Source organism: Gopherus evgoodei, chromosome 9 (genome assembly GCF_007399415.2).
Source record: "Gopherus evgoodei ecotype Sinaloan lineage chromosome 9, rGopEvg1_v1.p, whole genome shotgun sequence".
Classification (NCBI taxonomy): domain Eukaryota; kingdom Metazoa; phylum Chordata; order Testudines; family Testudinidae; genus Gopherus; species Gopherus evgoodei.
Genome location: NC_044330.1, coordinates 72,104,666 through 72,121,482, shown reverse-complemented (window position 1 = coordinate 72,121,482; position 16,817 = coordinate 72,104,666). Strand labels below are relative to the sequence as shown.

Genomic DNA, 16,817 nt, shown 5'->3' with positions numbered 1-16,817 from the left:
TTAAATGTTACATTTTAGTCATTTTTTCATTGCATTCAAATTTTGATATGGAAATACCCCTGAGAATTTCAATGAGCATGACTGTGCACAATGTTTTTGTTACTGTTGGTGTTCCTGTTTTTGATCAATTTAGTCAAAGACAGTCACATTTAACATCACATTATCTGGTTGTGATTAATCCTTTGATTCACAGCTATTCAAAGTCATATTCTATCATAAACTGATTTTCTAATGAATAGGCTTAAGTGTACCTTAAGCAATGATTTGACTTTGCAACTTTTCTTGGGACCTCCTGAAAGGTAATATGTGCAACTCCTACAGTATAGAGAGGTAGAAATATACATTTGGATAACTTCAGTTTCTGGTAAATAATCTTTCTTTTTATGTACTTAACAGTCACAGCATTGGACGCATACTCTGTGATTTTGTTTTGTTTTTTTAATTTAAAATATCACAGTTTGTCAGTGATTCCCTCTCTTTGTCTCTCTCTCTCTCTGTCATAGATTAATTAGAATTATCAAGGCAATGTGTATTTGATCATATTTATTTATTTGGTTAGTTAATTCTGCTGGGTAGTTGCAAAATAAACAGATTTAAACATATTCGCATGTACTGCTACCTTCAGAGCTTTAAGTAATGCAATGGGATGGTCATTGACATTAGATCGGTATTAAACTTTATGCCTCAGGTGTGGAGGGGTATTCTGTGTTAGCATAATGAGGAATCTGAAGATTGTTTCTAGGACTGAATAAAAGACAAAAAGACTGTGACTTGTAAAGATGCTTTGCATATTAATGCCTTTCATTCTGTGTGATTATACTTGAGGTTTTTAGAGATATGTGACTTACATTATTGCCAACTTTCATTTTATAACTAGTACTTTTGGAAACCTTTTTTTGTATGTATCAGAATATGCCAACACTTCCCTGTTATTCTTTCTTCAGAACATATGTTAGACACATTATATTGGTAGGAGAGATTGTCAAAAGATTTTTTTTTTTAAATAAGTTTATGTATGTTATGAACTTCAGGTATATAATATAATTGCAAATACAGTTTCATCTTCTGTTATATCATGGTTGTGTTCCAGGATGTGATATTAAAATATAACCTTTTATTTAGTTTTATTTTTCTTAATTGAGATAAGATTAATAATTTCAGCAGAAAGTCTGCAAATCCATCAAATTAATGTCTTAATACCAATCTTCCTATCATTACATTGTATCTGTGCATAACTTAAAACATCAAACATGAAGCTTTAATCGACTACTGTCACCTATTAATAATGTCTGGATAAGTTAAGTAAAATGTGATTTTATAAAGAAGTGTTCCAGGAGACCTATATGGTGAACAATCCTGGTCATTTTAAAACAGTGGATGGACAAAGGTAGTAGTTTCGGTAATAGCTAGCATATTGTATACCATCTTTCACTGAAAAATCTCAAATCCTAAGAACTTTTAAAACTAGAAGTACATGAATAACTGTATCTGTTTTTGGGGCTGGGTAATGGAGCAAGAAAGGCAGAAGTTATTCTGTAGTGAAAGATCACATCCTTGACAAATAATACACAATCATTCTGGAAAGAATCTATGCATATTCTACTCAGTGTAAATCACTGGAGAATTTTAGATAGTCAGACTGAAATTTCTCATTTGGTGTTTTGATGTACACAAGGATAATAGCTTTAATCCAATGGAACTGTCATGAGATTTATAACAAATCAGCATTCTTGTTTGCAATCCAAAATAATGTTGTTTTGTTCCATTGTAAATTCCTGGCTTTAGTCTGTATAAGCAAGAGCCATATCATTTAACAAAAAGCAAATTAACAAAACATCTTTGAAAATCATTAATGTGTTTTGAATCGAACCTCTAAGGCATTTTCAAACTCTGTAGCATCAGTAAATCCTCTTCATACTATACCAGTCCATTTGTGTACTCACCGCTGTGATGACAATATTTTGAGTAAGAGCTTCACTCAAATCATTAATCATATTTACTTATTTCAGAGTAGCAGCCATGTTAGTCTGTATCCGTAAAAAGAACAGGAGTACTTATGGCACCTTAGAGACTAACAAATTTATTTGAGGATAAGCTTTCGTGGGCTACAGCCCACTTCTTCGGATGCTGTCATAAACAGATAGCTAAGGGTTAATGTCTCTTTCACCTATAAAGGATTAACAAACAGTGACCTGCAAACACCTGACCAGAGGACCAATCAGAAGACCAGATACTTTCAAATCTCGTGGAGGATAGCCTTTGTTTGTGGGTTTTGGGTTTGGTTTTGTTCTCTCTGGATCCTGGACGGGACTAGAGGTGCAACCAGGTTTCTGCCAATCTCCCTGCTACAGTCTCTTATCTATTCAGAATTGTGAGTAAGAAAAGGTGGTCATAGTCTGTTAATTTTTTTTTTTTCATTTACATATGTGTACTGGCTGGAAGTAGCTTAAATTGTGTTTCTGCTGGAGAAAGTTTCTTTCTATTGTTTATAAATTGAAAGAGCCTGTACTGTTTACCATCTAAACTGCAGAGATAAACCTTTTACTTTTTTCTTTCTTTTTTTAATTAAAAGCTTTGCTTTAAGACCTGTTTAATTTTCTTTTTCCCTTGTTGAGGCTCGAGGGAATTGAGTCTGTACTTAACAGGGAAGGAGAAGGGAGGGGAAGGGTGGAATCCCTTTGTTTAGATTCATGGAGCTTGAATCTGTATAATTCTCCAGGAGCCCAGGGAGGGAACACCTGGAGGGGAGGAGGGGGAAGGGAATGGTTTATTTCCCTTTGTTGTGAGACTCAAGGAATCTGGGTCTTGGGGTCCCCTGGGAAGGTTTTGGGGGGACCAGAGGGTATCAGGCCCTAAAAAAATACCTGATTGGTGGCAGCGCTACAGATCTAACCTGGTAATTAAACCTAGGGGAATTCATGCTAGTACCCATATTTTGGACACTAAGGTCCAGATTTGGGAATTATACTTGACAGATGCATAGAATGGAACATATACAGAGAGCATGAAAAGGTGGGGGTTGTCTTTCCAACTCTCAGAGGCCAATTAAGTAAAAGAAAAAAGCTTTTAAAGTGATAATCAAGATAGCCCAGTACAGATAGTATGATAAGAAATATGAGAATACTGACAAGAGGAGATAGATTCAATGTTTGTAATGGCTCAGCCATTCCTAATCCCTATTTAAGCCTAAATTGATTGTATCTAGTTTGCATATCAATTCCAGCTCAGCAGTTTCTCCTTGGAGTCTGTTTTTGAAACTTTTCTATTGCAAAATTGCCACCCTCAGGTCTGTCATTGAATGACCAGACAGGTTAAAGTATTGTTCTACTGGTTTTTGAGTGTTATGATTCCTGATGTCAGATTTGTGTCCATTAATTCTTTTGCATAGAGACTGTCCGATCTGGCCAATGTACATGGCAGAGGGGCATTTCTGGCACATGATGGCGTATATCACATTGGTAGATGTGCAGGTGAATGAGCCCCCGATGGTATGGCTGATGTGATTAGGTCCTATGATGTCACTTGAATAAATATGTGGACAGAGTTGGCATCAGTTTAATATTTACTTATTAAATCAGTCATTTTGGAATCCAGTACTTTTGCATTAATTTCTTCAAGCTTATAAGAATGATCATTAATCAATTTCCTCTCAAGAAACATTGCATATCAAAATGCATTTTAAATTATTGTTCGATTATTAAGATATTCTGGACCATATCTCTCATCTACTTCCATGAACTTCCTAGGCTTCAGAGCAGGACCTTCCCAGCTCCCATAACTCCATAAATACCTGTATGCAGGGTTTGTGTGTGTGTGCATGCATAGCTCCATACATACCTGTAACTGGGGCGTGTGTGTGTGTGTGTGTGTGCACATTTATGCATGTGCGTGCATAGCACTGTAAGAGAGTGTGTGTGTGTTCATTAGTTATCCTGTAGGGTAGCCTTGGCATTGCTGACTCCAAGTGATGCAGATAGTTTAAATTGAAAATTGATCTTAATAATAAATGACCATTTGTGCTGCAGTCTGAATGTATGCAAATAGAGGTATAATAAACAGCAGAAATAATTTTATCATCACACATCTGCTATTTGTTCTAAATGTAATCCCAACAGGATTGCTGTTTTGCTTGTTGAGTGTGTTTGATTCTACCACCATTTTCACTGTCTGGAGATGGTTTACCATTTTACTTCTAAAGTGCAAACTGAACCAGTAACAAACAAACAAAACAAAACAAAAAAAAGAAGATAATTAGCACCGAAGTTTACATAATTTTCATAAGTAGATTTAGTTAATCATAAACCTGAGTAAAAATAATCTGTAAATGAATACACTCCATTGGGAAATAAAAACATGATTATAACAGAAGGTAAATAGAAATATAACAATTGTATTTGAAGAGGCTTTTTCTTTTATTATTACAATAGTTAATTTAGCTTTGTACCTCACTTAATACCTTGAATATCTTTAAATAGTTAATTTGGGATGGGGAGGGATGGACACAAAACTACTCAATGATTCAGTTAGACTATATTTCGTTACAGTATGTCTTATTAAAACAGTTCTGGGATATTTTAGAAAAGATGTTCAAACAAAAGAAGTAGTGTCTTCCATGGGTGTGTGATATTTATTGCCAGATTGTAGACTTGATCTTAATCTGAGATAAAGGAGGGAAGAAAAAATGAAACCACCTTCTCTTGAGCTTCATTGGGCATCAGATCATCTCAAAATAGTCCTTACAAGGAAAACCGACCACATCAACCCTTTTTTCAATGGTCCCCACCTTCACCATCACAACTAAACACCTCATCTTCACCTTTGAAGCCCTACATATCCTTGCCCCTCCTTACTCAGTTTTCTCTTGTTTTGTTGTTTCCTGTCCTCTTCATTCAGGCTAAATCTAGACTACCTGCCGTATCGGCGGTTTAAAATCGATTGCTCGGGGATCGATATATCGCGTCTCATCTAGACGCGATATATCGATCCCCGAGCGTGCTTATATCGATTCTGGAACTCCACCAACCCCAACGGAGTTGTGGAATCGACAGGGGGAGCCGCGGACATCGATCCCGCGCGGTGAGGACGGGTGAGTAATCCGATCTTAGATATTCAACTTCAGGTACGTTATTCACATAGCTGAAGTTGTGTATCTAAGATCGATTTCTCCCCATTGTGTAGACCAGCCCTCAGTCAGCAACCTACTTGTCCCACAAGTGTCTTTCATTCTGCTCTTCTCTCAAGGAACACCTTTCTTGAGCTGCTCTGCACGGAAGGATTTAAGTGAAGACTCACTTCTGTTACGATGTCTATCTCTGGGTTTAGATGTCTAACTTTGCAACTCTAATATAATAAAAAAATAGACAGCTGTCTGGTTAGTTCTCTGTTCCTGCTATCACCCTGGCCAGTTTGCTTGTACATTGTGTTCTTTTCCCCCATCATTTGCTTTCTGTAATATTGAGATCTCTGTGCATGATTTCTCTGTATAGCACTTAACACTGCTATATTAATAATACACTGTAAACATTTTATTAGCTACAGTGGCATTCCAGACCATTTGGAAACATACATGGTTAAAAATTTTAATATGAAATAATAAAATATTCCTAAATTACTTTTTATCCATATTTCATAAATAAATAGATACAAAAGCAGTAAAACACAGATTTCTGCAACCTTTGGTTTTAAAACAAAACCAAAATTCTTTGTTGGGTAAACTTAAAAAAAAAGCAGTTGTGAATCTGCTTGTTTTCTGCTTGTTTCAACACATTTTAACATTACTGCAGTTGAAGTGCAGTTTGTTACCTTGTTAATGCATTTGTGACTGTTATAATCAGCTTTGAAACAACAACCACAAGACTTCTCCTGTGGAGAAATAATGTGTGCATGTCTCTGTGTATGAAGCAGCTTGAGTGCATTTCTGTCTGATTATTTTGTTCCCTGCAGCTCTTTTTAAATATGGTATTTTCTGTGTTGCATTGGATTATGCAAGTAAAACAGAAGATCTTGAAATGCACACTTACTAAACTACATTAACTATGTCAGTGCTTTTTTTTTTTAAAAGGGAAATGAATTATAGAGGAGCATTTTGACAGTTGAAACCATTAAAAGACATTGGCTGAAAGATTCTGAGACACTGTCCATTAAATGCTATGTGTAAATTAAACTTAAGTTGTATCCTTTCTTAAAAGGAAAATGAGAGTAATAATGGGAAAAATGACTTTTCCCTCAAAGTCACAAAAATTAATTTTCTTTATGTGCTTTCATGAAAGACTGGTACTTCCTTGGATATTTAATTTGTGAGAATTTATTGCATAGAAAAAAATAGAAGTAATTATTACTTAAGCATCAAATAGGGCAAAGGCTTCAAGACAATGTACTGGGGTAAATTTCCATTTTCACTTGTATTTCATGGAAATGTGTGTCTTGATGGATATGAGCATTCAATTCAAGTTAATTTTTTCCTGTGAAGAAATAAGGAAAGGACAAAGATTTGTTCTTCAGGACTGTGAAAATTAGATTGGAACTGGTCACATAATATTCTGTTTATTTCTATTATTTCTCACAGCACTGATACTTAGACAAATTACCACCTCTGCTTTTAATTCATGTAAGCTTGTAATTCGTATTGAAGGAATTGTACTATATTATCAACACAAAACTTTCTTAGTATTCTGTCCAAAATCAGTGAGTGTAATCTTTTGCTTCATTTGAGTCACAACTGCCAACTGTTGATTCTGTATCTGAAGGTTTTAGACATTGTTCACATGTATAAAACAAATGTGTTAGCAGAATAGTGTTTTTTGAAAACTACGTACAGTATGCTTTTAGAAGCTGTGACTAACAGGTATGTTGCAGATCTTAGAGCTAGAGTAATATTGTGTATAGTCTTTGCCAGGGCTTTGCTTAAAAATGAAATCAAGCATGTTTCTCCTTAACAAAATCTATGGATAGAACCAACATGAGAAAAATAAATCATAATATTAAAAAGCAAAACCAACCATAAGAACACTACTTAATTCTAGATGGCATAGGCACAGTGATGGTTGTGCCATTCTAAAATGAGTTTGACTAAATAAATTAGGGTCTTTTGCAGTTTAAACACAATTTATGTACAATATGATGGACTTAATCATGGAGAGCCCAAATCTGTTCTACTGCAAGTGGCATGGCTAAATGAGTTGATATGAGAGGGGAAGGAAGGAACAGTTAGGTTTTGGTAAGAAAGTAAGGGCATTATAGTTCAGTACCTTCACTTAGCTAACCTTTAAGTGTGCAATTAATGTTTAAGGAAAATAAAGTTTGGGGAATGCTGTAAAAAAATTGCCAAAATGTGGAAAGCAGTTCAAGTCTCTGTTCTTTGAACAGGAATTATTTTACATCATACTGCTAAGATACCATAAAGTGAAAGCTATAATGTATGAAAGATTGTATACATACTGTTACAGTGGTGTCCCAGACATGTCTACACTGAAGTTTTCCATTTAAAAACCTTTAGTTGTAGTAGCCTCTCAAAATTACAGTAGGCTGAACCATGAGTGGTGAGATACCAGTCACAGGTACAGTTTTTGTAATTTGAATTCCAACATATGTTCAATCTGTGATGAAAATGTTTTTTTAATAAATATATGGAAATACATGTCGACCTCAGTTTGAGTCAGCAACCAGCTGGTGTTGCTTAACAGTGATGCAGACTGTAATAAGTCCTATCAGTTTTAGCAAGGGTGTTTGACCCGTGTCAACTGCCCAGAGTAGTCTGTACATCAGTAAGATATTGTAATGTTAGCTTGTTAGAATGGCTTGTGTTTAGTTAAGGTATGCATTACTTTTATCCTGTTCTGCCCTGGCTTCCCTTCCGTAAGTCTGGAAAACTTCCTTAAATGTATTCAGCCTTTTTCTGCAAGGTAGTCCATTAGATAGCAAATTCTGGAACTTAGCAAATGCAGCCCTTGTTGACATGTATGCTATCTGAAACAGCTTTGTAAAGGTGTAGAGGGGAAAAATGGGTCCTTAAGCATTCATCACAAGGGGTCCTATAAAATCCTTATGCTACTCTAGTGCTGATTCAGATATTATCTTCTGCCATTGGTGCACCAGTTTTCTGTGTTCCTTTTTGTCTACCATAAGTCATCAGTAAACAATGGCGATCTGTGGCAGCAAGGCAGAGGGAAGGACAGCCACTAGGGGCTAGTGCATTGATGAGTATGGACAATAGTAGTACACATGTTCTATCAGCCTGGCAACATAGTGATGCAGCTGGACACCTGTGTTTAACAGGAAGCCTATAAGATCCATGAGTCTCTTAGAGCAGATAAGCATATCCTGCTCAATTAAAAAAAAAGTTAGTCTTCTCTTCATCTTACAAATGACAAAGAAAAAAAAACTGTGCAAGAATATATTTTAAATATATTGATTTAACTATGAAATCATTGATTTCTGTACACTTGTACTACCCGAAGTATATTTATTTAAAATAAAGCAATGGAGAGGGGCATGCAAATTTGGTCTGTCCTTTTGCCAGAGTTTAATTGGTCATATGATACGCACAGCATTTTCTTTGAGCATATAGTGAGATGAGCTTATGAACCAATTTTACATCTTGTTTAGCTTGATTAAGCATTATCAGAGGAGAAGAGGTTGAAAAGGTTATGCTTAATAGCTAAAGCCCCAGAGACTTATGCAGTTTTGGAACGTGTATAAATGTCTTACGTGATGACTGCAGACTGCTTTTGTGGATAAGGCCCAAAGTTGTTTTGTGAAGTAAAATTTTGCTTTGTATACGGGTGGGAAGGAAGATAATGCTCCTTATTTATAATTTAATGAGGAAGATGAAACCACAAGGGAAAAAAAAGAAAAAAAAAAACTCCTTAACACTGGAAAATCATGATTCCTGTCAGAGTCTGTTTAGTGGAGATGCTGACATCTGTATAAACCCATCTAACTTACTAATTTGTTCTGTTACTTGTATATTAAGAGATCAATGTTTGCATGGCATTGGAAATATCTAAATTGAAAAAAAAAAGTGGGTGTCTCAATATTCCCTTACTTACCAAGTCATCTAACAAACTGCAAACATCATATCATATACAATATTTTCAAATGCTCATTAAAATCACAGCAATTAGCAGAATATAAAAGGTAATGTAATATGCCTTTTTATTTCTTTGGTTCCAGAATTTGGTGAAGAATCTTCCTGAACAAAAGGAACTCAGTGCCTTAGCCCAGTTAAAGCATGAATATGATGATCTCTGTGAGCCAGAACAGTTTGGAGTTGTGGTATGTACTAGATTAATATTCAGCCAGCTGTTGTCATTTATAATATACATTAAAAAGAAAAGCAGTTCAATAGTATATTGATTTTTTTTTTCGTTACTGTTAATGCATGTTTTTCAGACTGCACAGATTATGGAACATTTTCTCTCTGTCTGACTCTCTCTCTCTCTCTTTAGCACAATATTGTTCAAAATCACGAAATTAAGATCTTTATAGAATAGAATCTCTACAGGTACTTGACAGACTACTCTATACTGTACTACTGAAAGGAGCAGTGATATATAATTAACGACCACTTTCTATAAAAGTCATTTCTGTGACAAATCAAATCTTATATCTCTCTGCTGATTGACAGTGGAGTGCTGTTGATAAATAATAGAGCAGAAGAGGTATATTTTAGGGCTTCTTAAGGATTCATTCATGCAGAGTCATCGACTGATGATTTTTTTCGCCCATTTGTTGTTTGTACTTAATATCTAAGAGACTGTTCTGGCAATTGAAAGAGCTACCCAAGTATTATTTCTCAGTTCAGATATTCCTCTCTTGCCTTGCAGTAAAAAAAACTAGGCTACTCATGCTCATATATTTGTAACATATATCATTTTGCTATTAAAAGGAGGGGAACTTGAGCAAAGATCCAAGATTTCTTATTAAGAAGAATCAATAAATTTTGAGTTCACTAGGTTTGTTTATTCAGATAAATTGTGGGCCTGAATGCAAAACCTAGTAAAACCTCTGCAGTTGGGGAAATTTCAGATCTGGATCCAAATTCTAGGCAAGATTCTGATGTTACTCATATTGAATAGCAGCACTTGTCTCCAAAAAGTAGTCCCAATGAGTATGACCAAATAAGAAAATCAAAATGTGTCCATTTGTGACTAGATCTCATCTCTAAATCAGGTGTTCCAGTATAGCATAAGTTATATAGTAAAGTTTAAGTCCCAAAAGTACTAGCCAGAAGTGTGTAGTTAAATCTGGGATCATATATAGCAATTGAAGATCGATTTCATTATCAGGTGACATGGTCACATGTAAGACCTCTTGTCTCCATTCTTCTTGGGTTGGCACACAATGTCTAGCCCAGCGAAGTTTGTGCAGGAGGATCATTGCTTCAATGCTGGTGACACTGGCTTCAGCGAGGATACTGGCATTAGTGCAGCAATCTTGACGTGAAGGAGTTTCCGGGCATCATTGGTGGTACCTCTCCAGACTCTTGCGGTGCTGTCAATAGGTCACCCTGGTTTTGCATCCATAGAGGAGTGTATGAACAACAATTGTCTTATAGACCTGAATCTTGGTGTCCTGCCATAGGTCACAGTCCTGACCTGAAATGCATCAGAGCAATTGCCCAATAGAAGCACTTGCGCACTGGATCCTTTGCTGGATCTCACTGTCAATTTTTGTATTTTGAGAAAGTTAGCTACTGAGGTAGCAAAAGTGCTTGACTGTCTCCAAAGTCTGTCCCTCAGTGGCGATTTGTGGTGGGTCATGTGCAAGGCCTGAAGCAGATTGATGGAGTATTTTGATCTTCTCAATATTGAGTGAGAGTCCTAGGCTTTGGTAAACTTGCCCAAGGAAATCCAGTATGGACTGAAGGTCATTGTGTGTGTGTGTGTGTGTGTGTGTGTGTGAGAGAGAGAGACACAGTCAGCAGCATACTAATGATCAGTAATGGATGCCCTGAAGATTTTGGACTTCCACTTTAGATTTATTATAATATTAGTTTTAACAATATCATAAAGTATCTCCCATATTTTATACAGTGACCAAAGTTTTTGGGGAAAAATACCAACTTTTTTCAGTATATTTGAAATTTTCATTTTGAAATTTTTTTGAATTCTAACTTTTGGGGTTTTACTTTATTTGCACTTGAAAAAAAAGGGAGAAAAGTAAATACAAATGTAGTGGAGGAAAAAGACCTCTATTTGACTTGAAAAATGTGACAAAAGTTTTTTTTTAGTTCAAACTTTTAACTTTCCTCCCACTTTTTCAGTGTGGTAAATAGGGACATTTTTACTTTTTCCCAATGGAAAAGTGTAAAAAAAAGATTTTTAAAAATTAAAATGTTAGCAAAAGTAACATTCCTCCTACTCATCTATATCCCCTTTTTACTGTTTTCTATCTTTTTTCAATTGAAACCCTGAAAGCGGAAAACTTTTTTTTTTTTTTAATTGTTTTCAGCAACAGATTTGAAAAATAACCAGAATGACCTGTTCTTAAAGTTTCAACTTTCTTATAATGCTTTTTTTTGTGAAGAACTACAGATAAAATGGAGGGAAGATCAACACAATTTTTATGACTGGGCTGCTCCTAGGGAAATCTAGTGTCTGGCATCAAGGTCAAGCTCCAATGTGGAAACATTAAAAAGTAATCTGTTTCTATTTGGCTCTATGGAGCGAGCTGCTTGGCTGCTCTGAATTGTGTGTGACTCACAGCAACTGCACAGATGAAGTCATGGATCTTTGCTGCATATCATGAATGGACTGCAGTCTTTGAACCACGATGGCAAGCCTAGTGGGTCATGTAAGAAGGGGTGTGGAGAGCTTTGCAGCAGATGGGTGACCTACTCAATCCCTAAGATGTTTAGAGGCCTTTAGCTGACCCACCAGGAGTTCAGCAGCTATTCTCTGGCTGCTTGCTAGTGGGCCTTCACCAGTTTGTCAACCCTTACTAAAATTCAAATATTCCTCCAAGTCACACATCACAGCTCCCTCCCCACTTCCAAAACCGATCACCTCACTGCACTGCCTCTCACTGTTATGTGCTGTGCAACATAATGGATCATCCCAGAAGTTTAGTTTTGAAAACTAATTAATGGGTGGTATTGTCAAAGAATTTGGGTTTCCAAACAAAGTGAGAATAATTTTGGGGTATTGTGCTGGGAACTCATTTTGCACAACTCCAGTTTCTGCCCTGTACAGCTACAGGGTTCCTTTGCCTGCCACGTCTCAACATCAGCCCTTCTCTCCCTGCTCTGTTGTCACTGTGCTAGTGTGTGTTCCTTTAAAAGCCACCTTGCATTATTTCATAGTGTATTGTTGGACTTTACAGCCAATAACTGAGAGCTAGACTTGCATTGCTTGTGGCTGTACCATCCAAATCCTTTCCTCACCTTTTACCAACATCTTTCCCCCTCCTTCTTCAGAGCATTTTCACAAGTGCTTGTTGCAAACAGAAGTGACCTGGTTAAGGCTCCCAGATGAAGCAGAGGTGGTCTTTCAGGAACACAGGAGAAGAGGAGGTTTGCAGCCCCATCTTTATGGCCTTGAGCTGGGTCATGAGGAGGCTCAGGGCTCATATGTGGCCCTGATGGACTCTGTTGGTCAAACTAATCATATCTCATGTGCATGAGGTTTATGTGAATGTACAATATCTCAAAGACCCGAAGGAAATGTAGGATAATTTTCTATATGCTCACTGCTGTACCTTTGTTCTGGGGAATATGCTCAAAGAGTGCTAGAGAGAATTTAAAAGGCACAGCACAACTTAGTAGCAAAAATATTTTTTTTTACTCATAATGTGCCTAGTCTTGATTATGCATGTGGTGAATAGTTTGTTTCTGAACACTGAAATTCTGAAAATTCAAATAGAAAATGCATCAAAATTTGTTAAAGTGAAGAATTTTGGCATCTGTAATCAGATAAGGAGCTTCCTTTTTAGGGTGTTTCATTTTCCCATTGGATTAGTGACCCGAACAGATAGACTAAAGTCCTGATTGTCTTGAATTAATGATAATCTGAATGCTGTTGTTAGGAAGAACATGGTAAAAAATAAATACAGGAGGCCAGACAGGGTAAAATAAAGATAGATTTTTAAAAATGGGTATAACTATTTCTATATACAGATTAGGTATGTTAATTATTAATAAGGTTTTGATTGACTAATCAGTATACCCATCACACTTAATAAAGGTCAGAATTAGATGTTTAAAACCATTTAGAAAAGGAATATTTTGTAATTAGGCTACTTATTATAATAGACTAATTAACTTAATCATCTTATTTGTGAATGGAAATGTGATGATCCAATTTTCATTTAGATGAAGTATTAAGATCAATTGTGTATTCCAATTAAGTATATGGACAGTTTTGAAGTTATATCCCAGGATCAAATAGTTTCACATTTAATAGGAATCAGCTTAATGACGTTCAAGTACAATGGGAGAATATATTTGTTGCACCAACCCTGTTCCATATTGAGAAAAAAGTCTAGTCTCTTAGTAAGCAGAACATCATCTTCTCTGACATGGGTGGCATGCCCTTCTAAGTGCCAGAGGTTGGAGGTAGGCAGCCCTGATCAATCATCAGACCTAACTGGGAAAGGAGTGAGCGATCATAAAAAAACAGCAATTGGCTTAATTGAGGGTGACTGCAGGAAGGGGCAGTCTCCTGCAGTAGTCACTGATGAAGGAAGACTCCAGGTGGTCAGCCCTTCCTGTCATGGCTGAGTAAAAAGCACCAGCTGGAAGCTTTGTTTGCCTTTTGTGAGTTTGTGATTATTTTGGACAATAAATGAAGCCAAGAAAGAGGAACTAAGGAAGGACTAAATTACAGCTAACTCTCCAGGCTGGTGAGGAAACAGTGTTTTACACAAAGTACAATATGCAAATTTAAGGTATTTTAACATTTTAATTTATTCGAGTATGGCTGCATCCAAAGGAATGACAGTTTAAGGATACTGGTGCTACCAGGATTACAATCTATCTTTGTTTTTGTTTGGTAGGGCTGGGGAGATTTATCGGAATGTTAAAGTAGCTCTTGATGTTGAGAGTTTGGCTACATTTTAGGTATGAGGAATATAGTTATAGCACCATAGTTACGCTGGCATACCCTTGTAGTGTACAGAAATAGATTTTTTTTTGTGGCTGCAGGAATAAGAGCTCCATGAGTGAAGGTAGCTAGGTTGAGAGAAGTATTATTCTGTGACTTGGCTGGATCTATGCTGGAGGGTTAGGTCAGTATATCTACAGTGCTCAGAGGTGTGGTTTTTTATACCCCTAAGCTCTGTGGCTATATCAGCCAAAATTTTCAGTGTAGATCAGATCATGTGCACATGGATAGTTACCAGCCATGATATATTTCATCCCCTGTATGCGGCCCACCCTTGTCTTGCAGAGCTTTAATGCATCCCACCTTTCTCCCAGCCTCCTGGAGAGTTGCTTTCCTCTCCCATGTGCTCCTGGAGAGTCCCATTGTCCTCTTTATGCTGTTTGTCCATGCACAATCTGTGTATTGTTCCCATGCTCTTCTACCACCTTCTACGTTTTATATACTTTATCTTTATATATACTCAGCAAACATTATCCAGCTATGCCAGAAGGACAGGAGACACTGCATGTGTTGTTTAATTAGGTTGCAGCTTCATTCCTAAACATCTGGGAGTATCCATCAGATAAAAGTCTACAGTGGTGGTGATTCCCTAATTATGTACATATGATGGGGAGAGAGGGACTGCTCTCAGCCCTCCCCCTTTACCTATCCTTGCCCCCACTGCTGGCACCCTCTGTCATCAGGAGCAGATTAGGGTTTTGTGGGATCCATGGGCTAGAGCAAGTTGTGTCCCCTCCCCATACCATCCGTCTGCAGTCCCCCTCCATTCCCCGCCCCACACTCCTGCTGGGGAAATGGGGTTAGGGCATGAGGGCTTGCCCCGCTCCACCTGGCTCTCCTTCCCAGGAGTGGGGTCAGGGCCCGGGGGCTTCGTCTGCTCCGCCCATCCAGCAAGTACTTGCTCCCACTCCCTGGCTGAAGCACTGGGCGGATGGAGTGGAGCAAGCCCCTGCACCCTGACTCTGTCCTGGAATGCCAGGCAGACAGAGTGGTTTGAGGGTCTGAGTCGCCTGTGTTTTGGGGGGCCCCTAATTGGCTGGGGCTCCTGGGCATGGGCCCATTGGCTAAGTGGCTGATTTGCCACTGTCTTTCACACTGTCTGGAGTTACTCATGACCACGAGTACCTACCAGAGAACAGAATGTCAAAAACAGAGCAGACACCCCAAACTGGTGTTGTGTTCTGTAATTAGATTTCACCAACATAGAACCAAATGTGAACTCCCAAAATGCTACAATAGCCTTATATTGGAGTCTCAGAGAGTTCCCTCAGACTCTCCTGTCTATCTTGCAACTCAGACAAACTGGATTTAGTGATAAATGGCCATTTATACCAAAAATGACAATTATTTCATATTACACCCATTCCCAAGAGACCAGTCATTCACCCAGGTCAAGTTGCATTCTAGATCTCATACCAAAGACAACGCTGGTAGCCAATTCTATAGTAAACTTAAATATATTTTATTAACTCAGACAAGGAAATGAGTAATTGGGAAATTAAAGCAGGTAAAATATACCTACAGGTAAGTCACAGTCTATAATTTCAAATAGTGGCAGAGATGTAGTAATCTACCAGTTTCCCAAAAGTCTCCCAGGGCTACCCAGAATAATTCTGGGGATCGATGTCATCTTGTTGCATTATTCTGCCCTGTTAGAATCCAAACAGTCCAGAGACAGAGGATTTTTCCCTGAATCCATACTGATAGCTTTTTATCACAGAAAACAAGCTTATGCTGGCTCACCACTTATGCTGGCTCTTTCTTTGATGGGTGGAGAAAGAGGAGGAGCACATTTAGAGTCTTTGATCTCTGATCATCACACACAATGACCACTTTTCTTCGGATGTGCACAAATTAGCACAGGAGTTTATGCAATGTAAATGTTCGCTATTACATTATAACAGGATACAGATAAGTGAAAACAATGCATGTAAGTTTAAACACCAAATATATCCTTATACATAGAATAGATCAAAATGATTTTTATAATACACAGGTGAATTGGCCTGGAGCTTTGGCAAGAGTTGGCACCTGGTCTGCCAGCATCCCATCCTCGAATGAGGGTTAAGGGGGACTATAAAGGAGGTGGTGGGTTGATTCTCTGCGGTACCAGTCATAAGTGCCACGAACACTTATGCTCCCTCTTCTCTCCGTTTCTGCTCCTTTAAGGAATACCTCCTTTAAATCCTTTACCAATCCATTTAATATGGTCACCATATCACTTCCCTATGGAATACCTATACTGGACATTCACCACAAGGAGGTGTCAGTAACTAGCTGGGCTGTCTCCCTGGCCCCCTCCCCCTCCCAGACACCTACTAATGCTGCCTTTGATGACTGCCAAAAACATGGCAGCTCTAAGTCTGACAAATTATCCTACCTGAATAGTTCTGCTGCTGTGTTTGCATGAGAAATTGCTGATGCTCCTCTGCCACCTATAAATTTGTCCACCTCCCTTTTGCGTACTTCCTACTCTTATCCATCAGAGAGGCTTCACAGTTGCCCGCCACACCCTGCGTTGCAACATGTCCGACCAAATAATTTTTACTCCTGGGGAAAAAAGTTCTAGGACCTGCCAGAAGTCCTCTTACTGCCCTACCGTATTCATCTCTTAAGTGGTGTGTGTGGTGTGATAGAGAGAGAGAAATTTAGAAGAAATGCTCTTTGCCATTCTTATAAGTAATGAAATGTAAAGAATATAATACATAAACAAAAGCA

The 16,817-nt window shown here is 37.7% G+C and overlaps 1 protein-coding gene across 12 annotated transcripts in view; it reads left to right on the top strand.

The window, feature by feature from the left end:
• Window positions 1–16,817, top strand: part of DIAPH2 (diaphanous related formin 2) — an 867,723-nt gene that overhangs the window by 368,480 nt on the left and 482,426 nt on the right. For all 12 annotated transcript variants that reach the window (XM_030576660.1, XM_030576662.1, XM_030576661.1 and 9 more), the window contains one exon: window positions 9,172–9,273. In XM_030576660.1, the coding sequence (XP_030432520.1) occupies window positions 9,172–9,273 (102 nt within the window). The remainder of the gene's footprint in view (window positions 1–9,171; window positions 9,274–16,817) is intronic.